The sequence below is a fragment of the Chaetodon auriga genome, chromosome 4, assembly GCF_051107435.1.
Source record: "Chaetodon auriga isolate fChaAug3 chromosome 4, fChaAug3.hap1, whole genome shotgun sequence".
Taxonomy (NCBI): domain Eukaryota; kingdom Metazoa; phylum Chordata; class Actinopteri; order Chaetodontiformes; family Chaetodontidae; genus Chaetodon; species Chaetodon auriga.
Window position 1 is genome coordinate 1,402,164 of NC_135077.1, and position 26,092 is coordinate 1,428,255.

A 26,092-nucleotide genomic window follows, 5' to 3' on the forward strand; every position below is an offset into this window, starting at 1 on the left:
AGCAGCTGTCACGCTAAGCTAGCTCTGCTTCAGATATGAAACGGGCACAGAAGGCTGTTTAACAAATCAGCACTGAGCACAGTCAATAAGAAGGAGCCTACAGTATTTTGCTGTTATCGTGGGAAACGTGTCTGCGTGCATTTCACACTAAAGCTGCAGCAGCTCTGATGACAACAACAACAACAACACGAGAGATTTTCAAACTGAAGACGCTTTAATGTCTGCTTTAGCTTTACTGCCGACCTCACTGCAGCCGGCAGATTTGAGCATCCGGGCACAAATCAAGGACATCAGCAGACAAATCTTCCCCCGACAGTCAGAATAAATGACGATCAGTCAGAGACGACAGGCAAGAAGACGCCTGATCAGATTATTGGGATAATGTTGTCCTGAGGGTGGCACCAAAGAAAAGCCCGAGAGGTGAAAGTGAAAAGGAAAGTGTTCATTAATCGAATGAGTTCTTCTTATTCTATTCTACTAACACATCTTTCATCCTTATAAGTGAACATTTTGGACATATAAAGTGATGTTACAAGACTTTAATGGAAATCCAGTGACAGATATCTTGTCCAGTGACCCTTTGACCTCTTTGTGGTCTGATGTCAGTAGAAATCATCATGTGGGGCCACGAACAACCACAACAAACAGCACAGAAATCCTTACAGATCGATTTCATGAGTCCACAGTTCAGAATCTGTCCTCAGGGTGGCAGGACAGGAAGGGGTCTCAAACATAGAGGGCTCACCCTCTGTGGAGCGAGAAAACACACCGGAGCCAAACTACAGGAGGTCAGTACGGTGGCCCTGAGGGGTCAACACAAGAAAACACAAGCAAAGAAGAAGAAGAAACGAAGCAAGGACAGAAAACGCAGGAGACACAGACACGAGCTGCAAGCAGCTAAGACGAAAACGAAGCTAGAAAGTGATGAACAAACCCGACAACTGACAGGAGACAGCAGAGAGACGCGTGGGCGAAGGGAAAACAGGCGGGGAGAGGAGCACCGAGGCCGGCGGCCATCCGAGTTTCAGAGGGGTGTCACGGCCAGACGGGCTGCAGCTCCGCCCTGGATGTCACACATTCATCAAAAACTGCAGCAGCTGCGAGTTTGATAATATTTCAATTAACTGTTCAGCATGAAAACGTTCTTCTGGCCAGAAGACATCTCGGTCTTGTTGGACGGACAGATATTTCCATCTCTGGAGCGTCTCACTCTGACACACTCAAACCGCCAGCATCTCTCTGCCTCTGAAAATATTTGGCTGTAGCTCCGAAAGCAGGTGAGAATCAAGTGTGCTCGTCTGTGGGTGTGCAGCCTGACTCTCACTCTCTGTGCCTGAGAGCTAAATCCTCCCAGTCACTCTTTCATACAGCACTCCAGGCTGCATGTGCACTGAAGTATGCTGTGTCTGTGTGTGTGTGTGTGTGTGTGTGTGTGTGTGTGTGTGTGTGTGTGTGTGTGTGTGTGTGTGTGTGTGTGAAGCAGTGCCAGGTGGAACTCTGTGTACCAGACGTGCCACAGAGGGAAAACGTGCACAAACACAGACGCCGTCACTCCCTCTCTCTCTTTCTTTCTCCTCGGCTTCTTCTACTCGCTCAGCTTGTTTCTGGCCTCGTTCCAGTGAAAATGGACCACGGAGGAAACAGGAAAAACACCATTCATGGCTCTCATTCCCGGCCAGCCTGCAGTGACGGCACAACGGGGACAAATCTCCCAGAAATGGAGGGAAGAGAGCGCGCTCATCGGAAACTAAGACTCCAGTCTGGTGGTTTAAGATTGGTGCTAACTGGAGTTAAAAGGCCAAACGTGTATGAATTAAAGCTATCATCACGGTGCACACTCTGTGCTTCGGCTTGATTGAACTGCAGACGGAGCAGGAAACCAGTCATCCATCCCGTCTCTCGCTGTCAGTCCCAAAAACCTCTGCGGCTCTGAAACCCGTCCCCTAGGACACGAGGGCGACCTCGCTGATGCCGTGACAGAAAGACGGAGAGCGAGGTCGTGAGGGGGCGCGGCGGCTGGCTGACATCTCCGGGCTTCCCTTGACGGTGTAACACGGTGCCAACCAGCGTGTGATTCCACACTTGTACTTGTCAGGTCGATTATTCACAGTCCTACGAAGCTGCACGAGAACACAGACGTGAAGCCGAACGACGCTCAAACCCACTGAGAGTTTCTGAGTTCAGGCGGCGGCGGTTTACAGCCCAGATCCCACAAAGTCTGGACGCTGTGAGGAAACAAAACAAAAACAGGATCAATCATTTGCAGACAAACAGTTTTCTGAAGTGAGTCCATGTGTTCATCTCCTTCATCCTTCATGTGTTCACAAAGTGGTGATCCACTGAGCCTTTCCAGGACGCCCCTTTCATACCCAATCATGATCCTCTCACCTGTGACCAATCAGCCTGTTTACCTGTGGAATGTTCCAGGTGTTTTTGGAGCGTTCCACATCTTTCAGTCTGTGAAACGTGTTGCTGCATCAGATTCACAGTAAGAGATATTTACAGAAATCAATGAAGCTGATGAGGAAGAACATCAAATATATTGACTTTGACTGTTCTCAGGTCAGTTTGTGTCAGAGAGGATCAGATCAGACGATCGCTGCCTTATTTAAGTTCTGCACAGCGTCCTCACTGTTCTGGAATCAGCTTCAGAGGAAAAAGCGTATTTCTTCATCATTTCGCAGCAGGTTCCTCACAGCATCAGAAAAGAGGGATCAGCTGAATTATTCACGACACTGAGCGACACTGACTGACGGTGATCTGAGGAGGACGTTTTTACGGAGAATCTCTCCAATGGCTGAAAATGAAGCAGCTCGTTTGTCACGGCCGATCGGAGCCTCATCACATCTGATTCAACATCATGTCTTCAGCAAGAGCAGGAGCTGGTTTCCATGGCAGCACACGGATTTGAGCGTTAGAACAGGTCGCCTCTGTTTCCAAGAGGTGTTGGATAATAATTTGAATAAGTGACATTTTTCAGAGGAGAAAGTGTCTGCTCGTGCATTTTTAGCACTGAGTAAAAAGGCCACGCTGGAGAGCCGGAGACAAAGAGCTGCTCTCCGGTTTCCGGAGCACCAGGCGCCGTTTGATGCCAGCGACTGCGGTCAGGACGCCGTCCGCTGCAGAGCTTCAGTGTTCCCACATTCTGAAGGAATCAAGACTCCAGTTTCACTCCAAGGAGAAGTCATGACACACGGTGCTGCGGCGCGTGAGCGTCACGTGATTACACAACAAAATGCTGTGGATTCGCTCACTACATGGCCAAAAGTTTGTGGACACCCGTGTCACTTATGTACTGCTGGTCTGGAGCTGGTTTTCATGGTTTGGGCTCTTTAAGCGGCGTTTCCACCAAATCCTTGAACCTTGTACCCACATGTACCCAAACCCTGCATCTGTTTGGTGTTTCCAGCGCAGCGTCGTGATGCACGCGGCCCGTTAGCACGGCTTTGCCTGACCTCATTCATCTGGGAAACAACAGACGTGTGCTGAAGCATTTCTTTAACTAACTCACCTGTTCTGTACACCTCTTGCCTGACTGAAAACATCCTGCTCACCTTTTGTTCTGCTTTACTTTACTGCCACTCGCTATGCACACGCTACAACAAGAACACAGCGGAGGACAGTGCACGTTTTGTGTTCTGTCTTCTCTGTATGTGGTCGTTTATTACAAGGAGACGAGCTTTGTTTGAGGAAAGGCTGCAGGCAGCGACACGAGAGACTGCTGAGAGTTGAGGAAGTCTACATCAGAGCGCAGACGACACTGGACGCCGTCCTAACATGTAATGAAATGAACTGAACTGGTCTGCTGGTGGAAAGATCCTTCACTTTTCAAACATGACAGAGTCCAGTAGACAAATTAATTTCCCATTCTGGGGTAGAAGAACTTGACTGGTCTGCAAATAAAGGCTGACCTCGACCCCGTCGGCACATTTCAGACGCAACTGGAGTCAAATCCTGTCGAGCCAAATCGACGTGCCATCTCACTGAAGCTCTAAAAGTCCTTCTCAGGTGAGATACAGCAACTATTAATGACCAGCAAAAGGATGTGGGTGTCCACATACTTTAGGCCAGGAAGCGTTTTCAGCCAGTTTATCTAAGTTTGAGAGAATGAGTATTAAAATATCACGTTAGAAATCTGCTGAGCTCAATGAGAGAAACGCAGATTCTTTGCTCTAAAACCTCTGAGTCCAACACGCTTTAGAAACATGACTGTACAATCATTAAGTTCGCATTTCACATCCGAGCCTCGTAACTTTAAGTCACTGTTTAATTTGAAAACACTTGAGCGAGGTTTTAATTAAAGCCACGCTAATGCAGTCAACGAGAAGGTAATGACTGACTGATTCCTGGAACAGGAGGCACAACAAATGAGCTAAATGCCTCAAAGACCTCAAGCACACGCTGACAGAAACACTCCCTGATCTTCTGCTCTGCTGACAAACCCTGAGCTCGTGGGTTTAATCTCAAACCTCAGCTCAAACACGAAGCCATGGTTCACTTTGCCTCATCCAATCGCACAGCCTCGCCTCGTCCTGCACGTGTTTAGGTTTCCAGGTGATTCTAGTTTATTGAATTTCAGCTGTATGAAAACAGGAGGAAGTCCTCGACAGACATGCTCTTTATCTCCGATGAAGAGTCGACTTGTTTCTGGATCTTAAAGTCTATTAAGGGTTTGACCTGCGGTGCCTTACGGGGACATTGTTCAGTATATAATCGATGCTTATGAACTATTCAAAGCAAAAAGCTGCTGTGTCGAGGACTGTCAGCAGCAGGAAAAAGCACTCTGAGCAGGCTTGAAGTGGAGTCTTGGTGTTCAAACAAAAACTCCAAATACTTCTGAGAGAAGTGTTGAAATAATGTTCAGTTACTGTGACAAACAAATCTGTCGTCTAATTTATTATAACAAAGAAAACGGGTCAAAAACTGCTCACATGATCTGAAAAGTATGTTTTTATATCCTTTTATCTCTCTCATGGCGTTTTATGCAGTTCAACGTGATCAGGATCGATTAAAACGATGTGGCAGATGTCGTTACGTACGTTCAGCTGACGAGTTCGAGTATTACACTTCGTCGCTGACCAATCAAATCACAAGAAACACGCTGCGTAGCAGACCTGAACGATGTGACAGCCTGGCCAGGCTTCCAGCTTCTCGGTGCACTGCTGGACTAACTGCAGATCTACAGAGACCGCCTGAACCTGCACACGTTTGTAGTGTGCACAGTATCACAAAGGATGATGTTATTATGGTCTGTATCTTCGTTTCATACTTAAAACTGCTGCAGCTTGTTCATGTGAAACCAGTCACCTCACAGTATGACGAACAGCTGGTTCCCTGAACGCCCCAGTAAACAATCAACAGTGCAGAGCACAGAGCGTTCTTCACGGCACCCCTCAGATGAGAGTTACGCTACGTGGCCAAAAGTATGTGGACACCCAACACTGCACTGTGCTGTAAGTCAGTGTTGAACATCTCGTTCCAAATCCACGGGCATGAACCTGCTGCTGCAGCCGCCTCCGCTCCCTCTGGTTTCTGATGTCATGAGTTCTTCCACAGTAACCTGTGACCCGGCGAGAAGGCGCCGGTCACGGTATCCTCACCTGGCGTCCGTTGCCCTTTGAGGCCTGCAGGCTGCAGCGTCCCAGGCTGCCGTTGGGCGTGGTGCCGCAGCTGCTGATGATCTGCAGCTGCTTTTCAGCGCGGTCCGCTCGGTCCAGCAGCTCCTCGATGAACTGCTGCAGCCGCACTTTGGCGTTGGCTTCACGTGCCGCCGTCTCCTGGAGGAACTGGTCGATCTGGGCAACTTCCCTGCGGGCAGAGAGAGGAACGGCAACGTTAACGCTTCTAGCTTATTTGTACATCCGACAAAGCTGACAAAGTGTTAAAGAAATGGTCCTGATGTGACTGCAGGACTCTCATTCTGCCCTTTTTGCATGGCGACAGCGCACACAGAGGGCTGCTGACAGAGATAAATATGCTATACAAACACAAAGGGAGAGAGAGAGGAGAGGAACAGAGGGTGAGAGAGCAGCTGGATATTTATACAAGCGCAGGCACAGCAGGCCAAGTTCCCATCATTTTAAGGGACAGCGTGTTACTCAGATGCAGAAGCAAACAAACCAGGAATTCAGACAGTCAGCGTTCAGTGTTCGCGCCGTCTGCAGCCTGCTCGGCACACACACAGCGTTTCCAGCGTTCCCCGCCGTGATTTCCTTCAGTGTCATCTGATCCGATCGTCTGCTGATGGAAAGTCCTGAACATTGGCACGTGATTAGTCAGATCACATTAAGACAATGAGTTTAAGCTGGGATTATGAATTATATAAGCAGTCCCTGATGTCAATCAGCGTCTCTGCATTGATGGGAACTGGCTTTGACTTGGTCAAATTATCCTGAAGGAAAAAGTTCGACCAAAAAAGGAAGTCATTAGCGATCGTCGTTCTGAAAGCTGCCACAATGAAAAAACACAGAAAGTCAAAGAGACGCAGAGAAATTTCAGCTGACTAAGACTCGTCTCGTCTGTCCTCACTCGCTCTGCTCATCCTTTAAACCTGCACCGGCCCTCTACTGGCCACTGGGGGGCAGCAGAAACAAGTTGTGAACACATTACTGACATATTGTTTCTTAAAGGCAAAACCTTTCTTCATTAAAAGCTCTGAAACTGTTTCCACCTATGTTACATATTCTGTTGTGCACATTTTGTTCAAACCCAGAGAAATCTGTCATATTATTCACGGTTTCATTGGTTCGCCTGTCAGTGGCATCATATCACCTTCCAGGGAAACACGTGAAACAGGAAGTCTATGAACGCCTGTGAACGTGATTTCCACATGATTCACGTCAGATAGAATTTCACTGGCGATGCTGGTTTAACAATGAGGACAACAACTCCCATGATCCCCTGCTGCCTCGCAGTGTCATTAAGCTACATGTTCTGTTCCTGTTTTGATCGAGGGCGGCAGAAATCATCCAGCAGCAGCAGAGCAGCGTTAGCATTCGTTCGTTTGTGGCCACCTGATTAACTGAAGGCCAATCTTCACCCTCCTTTCAGCTCTGTTTCTGCTCTCTACCTCCTCCCGAGGGAAATATGTGGCTCTTCAGCTGCTTAATGCTCCACTGTGTTCAGCAGCTCGTCCCTCCCTGTCTCTGCCTGCCGAGCAGGCCGAGCACGGTGGGTTTTTAGAGCCTTTTCGCTGTAAACAGCTGCCTGCTGTGGCTGAAAACGACGCGATGAGATCGGCGAGAGCGAAGCGGAACAGTTAAACAGTGAGCTGAAACTTGCTGAGGGGAGCTGCAGCTTCAGGTGAAAAATGACTGTCATTATGTGAGAGCTTCGACTGCTTCGGTACGACCTGCAGTCCAGAACTCACAGACGTTCGCTCGGCCTGATGAATGAGAGCAGCCTTACATCTGAGGATCTGGAACGAGCTTTTCGGCTTGATACAGACTCACAGCTAATTGATTATCCAAACCGACTGACAAATTAACATCCAAACCTTTTCGTACCTGAATGTCTCACCCCCACCCGGCCAAACATCCCCATCCTCCTCCCACAGAACTTTTTCTTGCAGAGCTGTCCCCTCATGGGACTCCTATAATCCCCCGAAGCTGCAGACATCTTCCAGGCCTGCTCTGTTTTTTCTTTATGTCTCTGTTTGTGTCCTCGCAAACATCCTGAGCCTCCGCTGTCTGAACGACGCAGCCAGGAGAGCTTAACAAGACAATTCAGGCATCTGACCTTGACGAAGCCAAAGGAGCCATTAAAAGGTTCAGACCGTCACCGCAGGCAGGGGATGGGGACATAAAATCTGCGTCCTTCCAGCTTAAATAGGTTTGTCCTCATGAAATAAAGCAAGCTGCTCATCAGGACGGATACTTTATGTCCAACTAATGTCAAACATTCACTACTACTAACATTACAGATCCAGAATCCATCCCAAGGCACTAAGAGTGAGTTCTCTTGAAATGGGGGCATTCTCAGATAAAAATAGCCCGGCGTCTGGCACAGTTAACTTTTCTCATCCTCAGTACAAAAATATGACTCCAAAATTAGTCAAGGTGTTTGACCATCGGGGAGAAACGAAGCACATGTGCAATCGAATCTGTGAGCAAACAATCAGCAAATGAAGTGACTCAACTTCTCTTCTGGGATCGGTCCGCTTTGGAGTGTCTCCTGGTAATCGCACACGATGTGATATAACATGATTTTTATCTGCTTTGGCCACATACAGCTGGGTGTGAGAGGCTGTTCACTGTCTGTGAGACTAAACGTCTCACCGTGGAAATGGACACAAACTGTCTCAGCTCCAAGCTCTTCCACCCATCTCATCCTCCTCAAACCATAAACTCTGCTGTGAGCTCCTGGAAAAAGAAAGGGGGATTCTAAGGTCACGCCCACGCGTCGGACAGAGTGCATGAACAGGGACAAAGTGAAGGCTGCGAACACAACACTGACACATTAGCTCCTCGTCATGCAAACTTAGGAGCAAACAGTTGTTTATCTACAGACAGACAGAGAGGAACAAAGGTTTCAGACCACCTGGTGAACTCCAACATTCACTCTGCTTTTAGCTCTGCTTTGGTCTCCACCAGCTCCTGAGGGAAACATCCATCGCTGCAGGTCACCACACACGTTTCAACAGTGGACAGAGCTCCAGGTCTGAACACTGGAGCCAGTGCAGAAGAGCCTCTAGAGCAGGCTTAAGATAATGTTCACGGGTTGCAAAAAGACGTGTAAGCCTGAGAAAATGACCCACTTCTCATTTCATTTACTACCTCAGTAGTTTGCTAATTAGTTTCTGGTCTCAATCACTAGTTTGAGGTGTTTTCAATACAGCATGATGTAAATTTTGGTCCCATTTAGAGTAAAATACACAATGACACTTGGTTAGCGCGCGGCTAACTTGTTCTTCTCCCCAGCTCCACCCTCCCATCCAAATACGGTCACTTCTGGCTGCAGAAAACCAAAATGGCGACGGACACAAAGCCAAACTGGAGGTTTTAAAGCTCACTTTTAACCAAGTTAACGATGAGTTTACACTCTCTCTTTTCATGCTGAGCGCAGCTTTAAGCACTCACCGTCATCCACCTCACACTCATATCTGCACCTCTTGGGCATATATTTCTCTTTTTAATTCCTGGGAAGAGATCTAATTTGAGCCTCACTGTTTGTATATTTCCCGTTTATTTCTAACACAATATGTAAAGCACCTTGAATTTCCCTTGTGTGTGAAATGTGCTATACAAACAAACCTGCCTTGCCGAAAGGAAGGGAAGGAACGAGGGATGGTCGAACTTGGCACTGATGAGAAAATGATATGCTTTATGCAATATATGCACAGGATTAGCTTTAGTAAATAATCAGATTGAGATGGAGAATCTGCTGAAAACTCCAGTGATGAGGCTTGTGAGGCCTTGTGTACATCCAAAAAGATGCACTGACCACGAAGGAAGGCAGACACTGTGGTGACGTGCTCAGGTCAAAGTAACATGCATTAGCCACTGATTACATTCTGATTCATCCTACTGTATGTGATGCATTTCACAACTAATGAGCCCAAGTATCATTTATTTTGATTTAATGACGGAGGCTGTAGCTAATGTATGATTAAGCACCCCGAAGCGAAAGTTTTGCTCCAATTATTCAAGTAGATGAATGGAGAACAATGAGCTGAGCACTGTTTTCACTTCAGCCTCCCACATAATAACATATAGCTATCTGACTGCTGTTAGCAGAGCAGCTGTGCGAGGTCTGCATGCGCTGTGCGTTAGGCTGTTTGTGTTGTGGCTCGTGAGTTGTAATGCATCTGGAATTCGTCTTAATTATTCAACTGTATCAGATTTTTGTTGTTGCAGGAGACAGATCCCATGAGGAGGAACACGCTGCGAGCAACACAGGAAAGCCTTCGGTTCTGCACGGACGCAGCAGACCGCCCGGCAGCTCAGGCACTCATCCTCACAGAGAGGGAATCAGGAATCTGATCAAAAGACGGCGATAGATACGTTGGAGGGTGGGCGGGGGGGGGGGGGGGGGGGGGGGGGCGGAAAAAAATATATCTTCACTAGATCCCACGAGACACGCAGGGAGAAGAGCAGGAGAAAAAACAGAGGACTGGAGCTGATAAAGGCCCACGAAGACGAGGGAATGGAGAGAAAACACTGCAGAGGCGAAAGCAACAGACAGCTAAAGAAAATCTGCAGTCATGTGGAAGCAGAGAGCGCAGGAGCTTTGACGGGGGGGGGGGGGGGGGCTGCTTCCTGTTGTCAATCTTGATTTGAACACACACACTCGGATGTACACACCTCGCTGTGACGGCGTGACTCGCTCCGACACCTCGGAAATAAAGCCTCAAGGTGACAAACACGCCTGTTTATCCGGTAAACAACGCTGGGGGAGCTCGAAGGCAGACCGCCATCTTTTCTGGGTGATGAACACGCAGGTTGTTCGTTCGGGGCGCGATTGAGAGAAAATGGCTCACCGGTGGTTCCACGCTGGATCGACGGCGTCCTCCTAACACGGATTCATGATGGCGGGTGAGGGGAAACCATCCACCACCGTTTCCTGACAGCGCCTCTGCTTCCATCTCACACACACACTGAACATCCACACACACACACACTTCATGCTTTTTGCTTTCATGCTGATAGTTCAGTGAGAAGATTGACGCCATTCCTACATTTAGCTGGAGCGAGTAGCCGGTTAGCTTAGCTTAAAGACTGGATAAAAGCCTGGCTCTGTCCAAAGGTAACAACATCTACCTGCCAACACCTCCAAAGCTCATAAGAACAAGAATAACAGCTCATAAGTGCCAAATATTTATTTGAAGTAACTTAGAAACATGGTTGGCTTTGCACAGAATCACCTGAAGCACTTTATTTTTCAACATTAAATGTCCATTTTAGTACATCTTCTCTTTTCTTAAAGGAACCTTTAACAGAAATGTTTCTCATTCGGCTGAAAAAGCGAATGTCTCTGAACAGTTTCTCACTTCTGCTCTCCCACACGTCGGTCCTTTAAAATGCCTCTAACTCACACTCTGCTGGAAACACCATCAAAATCGGCTCCTCCCCACGGCCTGACAGAGCTTCATGGCATCTTTCAGCTCATCATTTCGCCGCCTGGCCCCCCAACTCGCTCTGCTCCCATCGCATCGTTTTCATCAAAAAAAGCTATAAAGGTCCGCTGTAGAGCACCAGCTGACAGACACTGGGAGCTGAACATAGTGGAGCACTCAGCAGCTAAAGAGTCAAATATTTCCCTCTGGATTTGGCAGAGACCAAAAATGGAGCTAAAAGTGAATATTGGACTTATTGGAAACTCATTGGAAAATGAACGATGAAGCTGCTCTGTAACTGCTGGACGTGAAAGCAGCCAAGTGGCCGAAAAATCAGCAGTTACAGGTTTAAATATGATCGTCGTCATATCGGGAGTTTCCATCATCCACCTGCTGGCTTCGCTCCACCAGCACCAGCGTCTCGACTCCCGGGGATCCTGTTTTATCTCCCAGCTTTGTATTGTTACACACTTCAGCTGATCTGTCCGGATTGAATTATATACGAGAGCTGAGTGCTGATGCAAACAATGCGCCTCGCTACATCTGAACATGAACAGTGATGCACAACAGCTGAGATACGATCAATACCTCTGATTAAAAAGAACAGTGCAGAGCGCTGCTACTGGTCGCGGCTGCTTCCACACATGACTCTGGAGTAAGTGGCTTGTTTGCCTGATGTGCATTTAACATGCGAAGCTCTTGGATATAAAGCTTAAATTCAGGGCTTGAGAAACTGTAAACAACAATCGAAGCTACGTTTTTATATCAAATGAATGAAAACGGGCTCCAACGTATTTCCTATGCTCCTGCCTGCTCTCAGAGGAATAATGACTAGCTAAGTCAGCCATGTTTCATTTCCCTCCCACTTCACTGCCATAACAAACAGTGGAGTGCAGCAAAGACATCCAGCTGTAGGAGACGTGATTAATAAGCAATGATCTTCTGAAGGATTCTGTTTAAATGTTAATTACAATCACTGGTCAGCCTCCTTTCACAGTTGTCATCATCTCTGGCCATTAATTCAAAATCATGCCTCATTAATATTTAAGAGCCGAGATGATTGACTGAAAGGGCCGCGTGAGGAAGATGAGGCTGCTGCATGAATACGAGCTTCCTGCGCCGTGACAAAGGACGGCGGCCGTGCGTCTGTCTGCTTTGACGCCCGAATCAAATAGTGTGTTTTTTTTCAGGCGGATTCAGCGAGATTCATTGTGTCATCATGTCATAATGTCACACATCTGTATGCATTACACACAAGCACACAAAGAGGAAGGCAGCGTGAGGAGGTGTGCAGAGAGCATGGCTCCATGAGAGGAGCTGTGACACAGGAAGGATGAAAGGCTGCAGAAAGGGAGGATGAAAGCCATGCAGGCTGAAATGGACTGTTTTCAAAAGCGTGACTGGTTTCCCAAGAAACCACTAATCCAGGTCTCGGCTCTGATCAGTCGGGGGAAAGTAAATATTTTATTGCGGCTCGACCGATTCTCTCAAAATCTAAACTCCAATTACAAATCACAGATGGCTGAGTCACCGAGATACAGCAGCGAGGCGCCGATGTGCCGCGTTTCAACACGCATGACAGAAATGGATTGATTACGGGAGAAAAGGCCACCTGAAATTCAGCTGTCAGACTTTCAGAAACAGAATGAATCTGTCCTCTAACGCCTCTTTACAGCGATGACAGCAACGGTTTGTGCTCCATTTTCTGAAAAACAGAAATTCAACTGAAAGATAACACCTCCAGAGTCAGGATTCAGTTAGTCTGTAAATATATTCAATGTCAGAAAATCTGGAAAAATGTCTATTTTAAGTTCCCAGAGGCCGTGGTGACGTCTTCTAATGGGTTGTTTGCAGTTATATGATGTTAAATTCAGATGGAGGGCAGGAAGTTGAAATTATGAGAGAAAGTTACAAACAGAAAATCAGAACATATGTTGGACGAGTCAGCAGATAAAACAACTATCTGCTCATTCAGACGTCGTTCTGCTCAAGAAAACTAAAGTTTGGAGGCAAACAACTTCCTGTTAGCGGTTGATCCACGACCTCGGTACCAAAGTGCTCCAGATGACTGTGGTTTGGTTTTTGAAGGTTCATAGTTTTTATCGTCCTGTGGATTAACGAGCAGCAAACGTTCAGCGCCGCGGTGCTACGTCCATCTGTCTCATGTGAAACCGTTAACGCTGATTTAACAAAGTGTTTGTCGTGTTGTAGCACAGACGGTAAACGTCTGTTTTCTGTCCATTTCTTGCATTTAAGAAACTTGAAGAAGAACTTAAGAACAAACAACATTTGTCGGTTTGATTGATTGGAGCGACCGTAACTGATGCAAAACATCGTCATTTTGAGCGTGTTAAAGTATTTCCTATGTGAAAAATCACTTCCTGCCCTCCATCTGCAGTTTGCGCCACAACGAAAGAGCGACGTGACGTCATCTGCAAACAACCTGTTGCTTTGTCGGACCAACGGCCCAAAACTCTGAGATATTTGGTTCACAGCGAGAAAAAAAATGGAGAGCAGAAAATCCGGTAACATGGTAACTGTTCCTGACCGTCGACCAGTGGATGATTAGGATCAACGTGTCAGACTTGAGTACCACAAACAGGATAAACAGGAATTTCAGGCGAACAGCCCTCATTCAGCTCTCCGACGGCTCGTCAGCTCAGAAACAGAGGAAGACTCCTGACAGCATTGTCTCAGTATCAGGATCCCGCTGAAGAGCCACACACACACTGACAGTAAACCCCAGCACATCCCCGAGCGCCTCACACTCCCACAATCAGAGTCTGTCAGCCAGCGGTGCAGCGCGCCGCGCTCACTTCAACCTTTCATGTCAGTCTTAACAAAACGAGAGCGAGGGGAGACGTGTCCACTGAAAGCGAAGCATCCGTCCAGCTTCCTGCGCGCTCACAGCGTTTCATCCAGCCTCAAGGACACACGTCAGTTTCCTCCATCTAATGACGGACGTGAGCAGCCCTCCGCTCAGAAATCCTGCTCTCACTGAGGGCTAACATCCACACTCTGCAATCTGGGTTATCTAGTACCATGTCGAACCCTTTCTCGTTATAAGCCACTTCATATCGCTGCTGGAAATCTGAATGCAGTGTGTTCATGCGTACGTTCAGTCCACGAAGAGCATAACTCTCTGAGTGGGTCTTATTAGAGCTCATATTGGCCATTATAGCCTTAATCCATCTGACTGCAGACATGCAATCATAGAAAATGAATAACGTTTCAGAGAGCACACATCAGGTAGTAATTGTACAGACTGGTACTGTGATACTTCGACATATTCTGAGGTACTTTTATAATATTTAAAGTAACATTTGAATCGAAACACAGAGCCTTGATTAAATCCATCTTTTTGTCCACATTCGTAGACGTGCTGCAGATCGTGGTCTTACTCCTGTCGTCAGAAAGCCGTCAGAGGTCCTGCCGTGCTAATGCTACATGCTCCTCTCTTTCAGACGCCGTCGTTAATGAGGCGACTTCGCTTTGCATTCAAGACGGCCGCCAAGTGAAAAACGAGCTGTTTTTTTAGGAGGACACAGTGACAGCGAGCGGCAGGACTCCTCGGTGCTCTGTGGTGCCTTCAGAGCCTTCAGCCTCCCTGTGCTGCACAGGGCACTGCTCTATCAGAGCTGGTTGTTGGAATAAATCAAGCCTGAGGGTTGAGGCCTCCTGCAGCAGCCGTGTGTGTGCTGAATATGATATGAAACCCTGACAGGAGCTTTCTCTGTGCCGCTCTCAGAGATCATCAACACCTGCTCCCTCTGCTGAAGCCCCTGCACTGTTTGCACAGCACATCACAACACAACACCCCCCACACAGCAAGGCTGAACCCTACAATGATCACCTTTCTGAGACAAAATGGAAGATTAGAGGCAAAACAAAGGAAGCATCTGATGCAACTAACCATTATTTCAATGATCTGTAACTTAGATTATTTTCTCAGTGAATCGATTTGGTTGTTCTGTGAAATGTCAGGAAAAAAAGTACTCAAAAAATGTCCTAAAGCCAAAGGTGATGTCTTCAAACATGTGGAGCACTGATTCATTCAAAGGAACTTTATTAGTCAGGTGGCTTGTTCAGGACAATTGAAAGCAGTTTTGACCTTCTTCAAGGTCTCAAATGGGTCTGGGGCGCATCCTGATTGGACAATTGGGACAACAGGTGGGAGATAATGACAGAGATAACTTTCCCAAGATCTCATAAAACTGAAAACCCCCAAAGAATACATGAAATAAAAAGGCTTACAGACTCAAAGGGAAAGCAGACCACAGACAGATTAGTGTCTTCAGTCCTCTGTATGTGATTTCTATGATTCATGTTTCGGTTAGTGTCTAATAATGCAGCACAGTGTTGTTTTATTTGGTACATATTTCTTTGTTCATTAATAGTCCTCCTTCTGTCCATTGCTTCATGTCTTGTACATATTATGGGCCTCCAACAAATCAGTGACTGGATGTTCCAAAATAAAACTAAAATCTTTGGACTCAAACAGGAACGATGAGAAGTGACATCAAAGACCAGGCCAGAAGACCATGAGTGGACTCAGACCTGAATTTTAACATGCACATTAAGAAATGTGTGCAAAATCAGCCTGGTACCACCTTAAGAACACACCGAGGGTTAAAGGACCGTCCGCCCTCCACAGAGGCCGTCCGCTTACTGTCCGCAGACTAAACATGGGGGAGCAGCGTTCAGTTTTCGTGCACCTGGAACGACCTCCCAGGTGTGCTCCAGCTCCCACTTCCTTTATTCCACCTTTATTTAACCTGCCTTATTTTCCTGTATCTTATTTTGTTGTTGAGAGGTGCGAATACCTTTACCTTAACATACCTGACAACACAGAATCCTGCATGATGTTTAAATGTTAAATTACTTCATGACTGTGTGTCATATCCTTCTTTAGGGTGACTTTCTAACATCTGTACAGAGACTACAGATGAAAAACAGCCTCTTGGTTCTCTGAGGCACATTCACAGCAGCGTTCATTTATGTGCATGCACCTGTTAAATAAATCTCAAACAATCACTGCTGTAATGTGTCTCAATGATGTCAAAAGATAAAGATAATAAAACTAAGAAAAGCAGCAAATCAGCATAACTGGGGAGCTGGGACACGGACAAGTTTGTCACTGTCTTAAATTATTAATTCATAATTCAAACAGTTGTCAAATATGAAGTTGCTGATGGTTTCAGGGCTGAAGGACTGGATCTCAAACACTGCACAGGTGGAAGTGACGCTGGATGAGCCGCCTGTTCACCTCACAGCAGCTTTTCCCACGAGAGCATGAAAGGAGCAGCGGCTGGCGGTGTGGCTGCTCCTGGAGCTCAGAGCTGCGTCCTCCTGCAGGAGCGCTGCGGGAGGCCGGCCGTCACCTCCATTTATGAGACGGATCACAGACTGAACTGTATTTAATGTCACAGACAAGATCACAGTTACTGAGAGAGATCTCTTCAAAATGATCTGCTGGACAGTAATAAGACAAACGGCACTTCAGCAACTGTGCTAATTTAACAGCGGCTGAATAAACCTCGCCGTGTCGTTAAGCAGCCATTAATAGCTGGAAAGACGAGGAAACTGTTCGACATATTTCTGTGACAGACACAGAATGAGGCTGTTTTCTGATGGGAGTGAATCTGCAGCAGACATGATGGAGATAACGTCCCACCATTTTTCGTTTCTCCTCAGGCTCCACTTTTCTGCTGATTACAGCTGCTCTCGTTTATTCCGGCTGCTATTAAAGCACTTAGCAGCCCCGCTTGAGGAGCTGTTGTTCATCCAGTTCTGACTGCAGTGTGCTGTGATGTGTATCTTCATGTGTTTTCTGACGGTTTCAGAGTGTTTTTCTGTGTTTGGTTGTTTGTGAATGAATTTTGCCACAAACTAAACACTGAGATTATAATGAAGTGTACCTGAGGCGCTCTCTACGCTTCACAATGATTTACAGCATTTTGAGTGCAGGATAAATCATCAGGCTGGTGTCATGTGTTTGTGCTCAGCGCTGCCAGCTCGTAGGAGTTTCCTCCGGTTGCATGGCAACGCACAGCGAGGTGACTCTGATTTTCAGCGTTTGACTCCGTGGATGTACGTCGTGACGCTCCTTGAAGGAGTTTCACAGGCTCTCCAGAGTCACTCGTCAGTATCAAAGGTTTCCACAAAGTCAGCTCGGTGTATGAGCGGCCATGTTTGAGCCGGCGAGCTGCTCCGTGTCTGAACCGCTGCTTAGTCATCATCTGAGCTCAACATTCAGCGACCGTGACGCTCTTTTTCCACCTCAGACGACTCCGTGTTTCAGGGTCTGAATGAGCTACTGTTTGACTGCCAGCTTCTCCTCAGAGAGACAGAGACAGAAAACCTGTGTGTGTGTGCGTGCGTGTGTGCGTGTGTGCGTGTGTGTGTGTGTGTGTGTGTGTGTGGGCAGGGAGTTTAAGAATATGACCCTCCCGGTCTGATGCTGGCAGGTTTGGGAAACATGGCTGCAGGGACTAAAGAGAAGAAAAGCAAACTTTCACTGCATCACAGAAGTTAACTTCTAGCATAAATCCAGCTGTCTTCAGCTGCTTGGCTTCTGGGGAATGATGGTGGGTATTGATCGAAGATAAGCAGCAGGTTAATGGATAATGAAAATGGCTCTTAAGCCTTTTCATACTGGAGAAAAAGCCCACAAACATCTGGCTTTTGTCTTCAGAGGGAAAGGGCACAAAGAGCATTCGTGCTCTGCAGTCGTCGGGTACTTAGCGGCTCCAGCTCGATCAGCAGCGATGGAAACATGAAGCAGAAGATACGATAAAGGGACCACGGCGGCGTTCTCGCTGGCCTCCATGCCGCGTTCCACTGTTAGCTGTTCTGGTGCGTTCGTGACGTCAAACATGAAACACCAAGAAAAAAAACAAGTCGCTAATTTTGGTGTAAAAGTGGTGTCAACTGCTGCTGAGCACTGAGTGCATGTCACACGTCGCACACGGTGTTCTTTACCTGTGTGACATTTGTTCGTTGGTAAATGGCACATTCTCACACACACACACACACACACACACACACACACACACACACAGTGCAGTGACATGCGCAGCTGTGTGTTGGCGGTGAGATTAGCGGCCTTGGAAAGCGTCTCTGCGTCTCTGACCTTCTGTTGACACTCAGGCCTGATAAAGGAGCCGAAGAGAAGCGATAAACACTGAGAGGAAGATAGAAAGACGAGGCCGGCCGTCCTGTCAGATAAAGACGTGGAGCGGACTTTAATATGATCCTTGAATGACATGTTAACAAAGACAGAAAGCAGAGAGCTCGTGTTGGTGTTTGCAGAGGCTTTCAAATGACTTCATCTTCTACATCTTTAAAACCTTCCTCTGACACCTTTACAAGGCTTTCAGAGAAACATCAAATCTCTTCCACTGCTTTTTCCAGACCTTTCTTTTCCCACTAGATTCTTCGCTTTCATAAACTCTTGTAGTTAATCACAAATAAGAAACTGTGCTCTTCGTGCATCCATGCATTTTTAAAAAACCTGATCAGTGAAAGAGGAAACAGGTAAAGCATCTGACTTGTCTTCAGTGGGAAACAGCACGCGTGTTTCTACCCTGTCGAAACTAAAGATAGCATCACCATAAATCACTCTGGGATTCATTTCAATCACAGCTCTGAAAATCAGAAACACAAAGCCTGGTCGCTCTTTGTGCCACATTGTGGGAGAGCTCCAAATTCATCACATTCAGAGCCAGCAGGAACTTGCATCACCACGCTGTGATTTCTGCCCAAGTGCTCCTTCTATTTCCAGCTAGCTCATGAAGCAACATGGCAGCTTCACGGAGGCGCGGGCCTGAGAGGGAGGCGGCCGGCCCAGCTGCTCCCGTCCCGCTCCCCATTGGGCATGAGCGGCTAAGCAGCCCTGGAGGGCGCTGGTGTATGGACACAGCAGCGGGACAGATGCTGACCACATCTGGTGGGCGGACACGCCGGAGAATTACACCATCAGCAGAGAGGCAGAGGTGAAGGAGAGGAGGCGTGAGTGTCTGTGTGGACGACAGTGTGTTTTATAAAAGCAGCAGAAAGGAAGGCTTCAGCGCTATCTGGACCGAGGCCAGCGGTGGAGAAACTGCTCATTCCACCACAGGCCGTGTGGAGCGTAACCTCAGAGTAAACAGAGAGGTGGATCGACCGGCAGGCTGACAACAAGCCACCGAACAGAGGAGGTGTGTGAGCGTTATTCTGTGGACACACAGGGAAAATCAGAGCTGCAGCTCAAGATTATCTTCATCATCGATTCAGGTCGGGTCGCTTGCTTTGTCCAGCAAACTATCAACAATATCAAACTTACTATCGCAGAAGACAACGAGCAGATTTTAGAGACCAAGATCAGCGAATGTGTTCCATTTGTAGCCTGATAAATTAAGAGGTCACTTACTGCTGCTTGTGACTGAGCTCCTCCTCCTTGTTCACCAGGTCCTGTTTGAGGCTGGCGAGCATCTCCACCGAGACGTCCACCTGCCGGGACAGCTCGGAGGCCTTGTCCTCCAGGTCTTGCTTCTCCTGGCTCAGCCGCTCGCTCTCCTGCTTGGCCCGCTCCAGCTCAGAGCTCTTCCTCTCCAGCTCCGCCTGAAGCCGGCCGACACGGGCCGCTATTTTCTGCTCCACCTGCAAAACGAGAGCGTTTGAGCTGCCTAACGTCCCGCCACGATCACAGCAGGGTATGGAGCATAACCGGGTACGCTAACGAGGTCATTCACTGAGCAATTAACACGTTAGTCAACAAAGATTTCCGTCAGCAAACGTCGTCACATGTCCATGTTTTGCGTGTACATCTTACATCATACGTGGTCTTACACTCATTTTGGTTTGACTGCAGCTCCAAACGTGTTCTTCCCACTTTAGCTCCACTGGACTGATTTTTAAGTGTAACTGATCAAATGTGGCGCACGGCTGTAACGAGCTGGCTCATTTTCTGTCTGCTGCTGAGCAGGTGAGGTTCATGTTCAGGGTCTTTTCTGTCAGGACCTCTGTGCTGTGCAGTGACCCACCTGCAGAAGTCAACACAGCGTTCAGAGCTTTCGAAGCTGCACAAACATTTCAGGAAATGCTGAAAATATCTGAAATGTGAAATGAAACGTGCACCACTGATGGATTAAGCACTGACTTTGAAGGCAATCGTCGGTGCTTCATTGGAATTTGGGATGCACTTATTAACCTACAACTACGTCATGAGCAGTTTCTCCTTCAACACGGAGAAGTTCCCTCTGATGAGTCAGCATTTTGCTCTCTTAAAGCAACGACGTGCAGAATCTCTATGTGATTTCAGCATCTTTCAAATCACTTGAGAGGATTTTGGTTTGTAGATAATCTCTGTGAAAACGTGTGTGTTGCTTTCATTGTGTTCATTCTCAGCGTCCCCTGGCTGGATCCTCGCGTCATGATTAGCATGCACTGTTTGCTCCAACCACCAGGGGGTGCTGAAGCGAGAAAAACATGAGCTAAGCTCAGTGAAATCATGTTTGAACTTTGAACTTTCACTTCGACCTTGTGCATACAGAACATAGCATCAGTCACATACAGAGTTTGTGTCCAGCTGCGTGTTAAACGTGTTCATTTACCTCTTCAGAAAGCTTCTCCAGCCTTTCGTCCAGCTCCAGCCGCTCAAACGCCCGCGCCTTCAGCCGGGCCAGGCCTTCCTCGTAGGCCGCCTCTACCGCGCTGGCCGCTACATTGGCGGCCACTGCTACAGCTGTGCTGGGGTTTCCGTGGGGACCCGGGTCTGCGGACGTCATGGCTTTCTTCATGAAAATCTCCCCCAGGGGAAACTCCACATTGGGGATATACCTGGCTGCAGTGTTGGAGTTGGCTGGGGTTAAACTCAGGTCGTCCGCGCAAGGAAGCTCACGGCACGGGAAGCGGCGCTCCTTCAAAGCTGAAGGCCGGAGGGGCTCGAAGGGGTCGTTGTTGTTGGCGGGTGTGAGGAGAGCTCCCTCGGCCACTAGAGGCAGCAGAGCAGCGGCATCACACACACTGTTGGATTTGGAGAGGACGTAGAGGGTCTCGTACGTGTGGTTGTACTCCAGGTGGGCGCGTAAGGACGACAGGCTTCGGAAGCGCTTGTGCTCCCCGCAGCGAGGACAGCGGTATGGAAGGTCCAGAGAGGCCATGCCGTGCAGTAACCGCCGGAGGAGAGGGGGCGCTCACGCGGCACAACAGTGGTGCCAGTATGAGGGCACGGAGGTCAAACGCCTGGCGGTTCCTCTCATGGTGAAAACAAGGCGACTACGGCAAGTCAGTAGGAGCAATGGGGGAGCCCAGCTCAGTCACATGACCGCACATGGTGGCAGCATTCACTTCATCTTTCATGGCTCCTCTGCCTGAGGTCCTAGAAACACAGCAAGAAAATCCACGTCAGTTTAAGTTTGTAACCTGTGAATTTACCCCAAGAGTCTCATTAAATATCCTGAATTTTCCTCCAACGAGGCCGAAAAGCAGAAAAAGTGGACAAGTGGCATGCAGTGTGCGCAGCTCTCACCCAGCAGTGAATAGAAATACTTCCTTAAATTAATGGCATCATATTATCATTCTGAGCTCCTGACACATCTTTGTGGAACGCGGTCAGTGTCAGTGACGCTGCAGTGATCGCAGCCGGCCGTCTGAAACGTGAAGCCTGTATTTGTTTAAGGGTTAAAAGGCAAACTGCTGTACTTGTACCCTGAAACACTCAGGAAGACTCGGGGAAGAGTGGGGAGAAGGAAATGGCTCCATTAGCGAGAGTGCTGTTAGCGCCAACATCCATCTTCCAGTCTGAGGCCCACGAGGTCAGCCGGACAATACGCCAAGTCCTTCACAAGAGCATCTGATAACTCAGTGTAACCATCCAGCCTTCGCCTCTGCAGCTCCTCGTCAGCTTTAAATGCTGCTTATACTTTTAATAATAGAAACTGAAGGAAGGCATGGGCCAATTATTTACACACCGATAATGAACAAAACACGCCTGGATAACTACAACGCTTGTGTTCAGACTGGTGTCTGGTGGCAGAAATATTTAAAAAATACTTAATCTTTTAAATCATCATATGAGTTATCATTTCTATCTGCAGCTTGGATGCTGAGCAGAGTCAAGCTGCTGCATGAACATTGCATCACTGTGTTTATCCAATTACCCAGCGCGTTATGCCCCCGGTGAAATAAAAATTAAGCATGCCAACCTCCGTTAATTCCCATCCATCAGGTCCTCTAATTAGAGCGCGATTCTCTGATCAAGACTGCGCTGAAAAATATTCAGCCAGATCTTCAGGTCTGCCTCACAAAACTGGTTTGTCGTCTTCACGTTACAGAATCTGAGAATCTGGTTTCAAACAGTAACTCCACGTCACACGTCACACGTCACACGTCACACATTATTTCATTGGACAGCAGCTTTCTACTGTGCTTCAAACAAAGCCACTTTGAGAACAGGTTCTTTCCATTTACACAGGAAGCGTTTTATCAGTACTGCTGTTATGTGAGATTTAATGTAAGAGAGTCACGTCTTGTCATGTGGCCTTGATTATTTCTAGCATGAACAGTTTGTCCATAAAGCTCCGTCACGTTTAGCGCTGGTCCGCCAAAGAACGAAGGTCCTAACAGCCGATCCTGTTGAATATTAAACACACCTCATCCAACAAGTTCTAACACTACTGTAATGTGCCTTTTTGAAAAAGATCAGCCACCCAGTGGGTATATTAAAGCCCTGAACTTGGATTGGCGTACAGCGTGGTCTGCATATCAAGTGCAGCCCTTGCAGCAGACTGGGCACAGTCTGCGTCTCAGCACGCACTATTTGGACTCTTAACTGCGGCGTTGTACAACAATCCAAGGCTGAAGCAGAACTTTCTGCAGCAGTGATTAACGAGAGGAGCGGTGGGCACAGACGCTGGCGGTGTAATCACAACTCACAGATGCGGGCCGTTCCTCACAGAGGGCTTATACACTGGAAATCCCCCGAAGTCACTGAGACTGTTATTAGACGTCTGGTGAGGCTGGAGCAGGGAGTGTGCTGGCAAGCCGTGCCCACTTATTAAAGAAGGAGGATCTCACAGAGGCAGTCACTACACTGCAGACAGCAGGCGTTCCCATCTGCTTAAGATTACTAAGAGAGGTATTTAACCAGGCAGGAAATGGAGGGAAGTGAGGCTGTTTGGTAGCCACATGTCACATCCTGCCAATGGAGCTCAGCTGAGACGTCCCTGAGGACTGCCTTTAATGTCGCGTTGTGATTAGTGAAGAGTGGACGTGTGTGGAGCACATAAGACGGCTTCCTTCATACCAGAACTAAGAGTCGTACACAAGCGTGCAGCATCTACTGCGTCAGCTGGTTATTGAGCTTTGGCGAGGAAGGCTGAAAGTGAGCAGATGGATAATCAATCATCTATTTGTTCTGTGAAATGTCAAAAAAAAAGCCACAACTTCCAAACGATTATCCAAATAATTGAAGTTATCGATTGACTAATGGATTATTTGACTTTTCATGACCAAAAACATCCTTATAAAAACATACAGCAGTCTGCAACAACCAATCAAAAGAGGAGACAGATCACAAACATCTGAGACAAAGACAGAATCAACGATGAAAACACGCATGAAATGAGACGAACAACATCCTGTGACACGATCTGCACACGGCAAATTAAGAATGGAAGCAGATTTAGTTGGAAGATGAGACGGAAAACGTGACATAAGATTTAAAGAAGGAGAGAAGTTTAAGTTCGGGATGGAGCGTGACGCGTCGTCCACAACATTAGGCGAGACCTGGTTTGATATGTGTGGACAGAAAATGGGACTGACACTGACTTCAGATGAACCTCCTTTAGAGAGCATCACCAAAGCAGCTGAATGCAGCATACAGCGGCCTTTTAGCTTAACTTAACTTAACTTAACTTAACTTAACTTAACGTTTTAAGAGCCAACTGACAAGCTGTGAGACTCAACACTGATCAGACATACAAGAGGTCCTTTAAGTAACAGCAGCTGGATGCCAAACAGGAAACTCTCAGTGCTTCTTTGTCACTCATGCACTGATCAGAAGCACATCTGCCACAAACCCGGGGCCCCACTTTGTGTCGTGGCTCTATTTTGGGACGCAAACATGAACAGAAAGTCTCTGTAATAGTGATTCTACAGAGCAGCCACCTGGTGCTGTGGTGAAGCAGCACACAGAGAGTGGCACAGAATTTAGTATTATGGTATTTAAAAACATCTTTAATGCTTTTAATGCATTATAATAAATACTGTGTTACGACTGATGTTAAATGCTGGATTTATCTTTGCTTGCATTCGATTGGACTGACTGGAAAACACAGTCATTAGTACAGATCTGAATACTGCTTCATACTGCAGCAGACCACATTCTTGACTGGCATGACAAGCCATTAGAAACATCACCCTAATTGGTTGTTTTATTTCAGTTTCTTGAGCAACCTTAATGCACAGACCTTTAATGGAAAGCTACTTTTTAAAGGCTCCCTGCCGGGAAACAATCTCATTTTCATTGTCTGTCAATCGCATGAAGCTTTCAGACGGTCAAACGAGGCATTAAAGTCAGTCCAGAACGAAGGAGAACCTGGGCTTCGATTTGATCATGGCTCCTTACAACAAGGTCATGAGTGAGAGCGAAGGTATCGGGACTGAAAGGCTCTTTATGCAACGCTGTTCACATGTTTACAGGGCAGAAAGTCGAGGGGTGTTTAAAGCCGGAGGCTGCCAACTCCCACAGTCCACTTCTGTGGTTCTGCACGTTAAGTCAGGAGGGAGTCACAGGAGAGTATCCTCAAACTGACAAAGAGGAGAAGACAAAGAAAGGTGACGACGAAGAGCTTAACAAACGGTAAAGAAGTCATGACAGCGGTGAAATAAGTTTCAAATCCTTTCAGCTCCATCGCACATTAAAGGCACCGTTAGCGGCGGTGTGCACGTGCATGAGGGTGCACGTGCATGAGGATGCACGTTCGAACGCAGTGATGCATCAACAAAGGCCACGAAGAAGAAGACTGACGAGCGAGCGAGCGCGATGTTAACGATGAAGGTTTCAAAGTCTTCCTCTGTAAATTGTTTATGAGGAAGGAAACACACTCAGCACATTTAATCAAGATTTCATTTAATGGTGAGTGAGACTGAACGGACCTCCTTTAACTTTCAGGATAATTGTACTGTGATCGTTTTACAAAATCCTGTTTCATCATTTGAAGGGAACTAAACGAGTTTCATCATTCTGACCTTTTCTATGATGTTTCATTTAGTTTTCCATTCTTTGATATTTACTGACACTGGAATGAGAAAGACATTGATCACCAGTCGCTGCTAATGCTGCTAACAGCTAAGCTAGCACCTTGCATGGCAGCTCCAGTGCTAACGGTGTGTGCTCTTAGTGAATGAGACTGACGTAGCTTCATAGTGTTGGTGGTGTGTGTCTTTATGTCTCACATTAATGTCACAGTATTGAATCTTCGGTGGAATAAGATGTTTTTTCATCTGAATTCAGTGCAGACACACATCCGTACGCTCCCTCTTCCCATGTTACTGCATGTTCTAATCTTAAGCACTCCAGGTATGTGGTCACTTGCTAACGGTTTGTGTACACAGCAGTATTTAAGCAGTTTTAATTAGGAGGTATGGGACGCTCCGGTGCAGCGCTGCTTACAAACACCCTGATTGTACCTGCTGTGCTGCTGCGTCCAGCACGGCAGCATTTTATCTGCTAAAGAGCAGAAGACAGAAGCTAACACCAGTAACATCTGTTTCAAACCACAAGCTCTGCAGATCCACGCTGCTAAATATTTTAATATTTCACTCCAACACTGAAGCTCAACCATCCCAGCGGGCGATCCCTCTCTGACTCAGCCTGTCCAAGGTCGTTGTCTTTTTAAGTGTCTTTCACTCCGTGCAGTCTTCGTCTTAAAGCCAAGTTTTCCTCACAGTCAAAACGTGGAAAGCACAGCTAACCTACCGGCTGTCTCCCAGTGCTCTATGTACTTGAATGCTGCGTGTAATCATTCGGCATTCTGAGATTCATTCCTGATTTAT

General features: G+C 47.3%; 1 protein-coding gene across 1 annotated transcript in view; it reads right to left on the bottom strand.

Annotated features, from left to right (window-relative positions):
• fbxo41 (F-box protein 41) overlaps positions 1-26,092 on the bottom strand; it is a 46,405-nt gene that overhangs the window by 14,511 nt on the left and 5,802 nt on the right. The window contains exons 2-4 of the mRNA XM_076727994.1: positions 20,647-21,413; positions 19,464-19,693; positions 5,601-5,808 (exon numbers count right to left, since the gene is read on the bottom strand). Of these exons, the coding sequence (XP_076584109.1) occupies positions 5,601-5,808; positions 19,464-19,693; positions 20,647-21,195 (987 nt within the window). The 5' untranslated portion in view covers positions 21,196-21,413. The remainder of the gene's footprint in view (positions 1-5,600; positions 5,809-19,463; positions 19,694-20,646; positions 21,414-26,092) is intronic.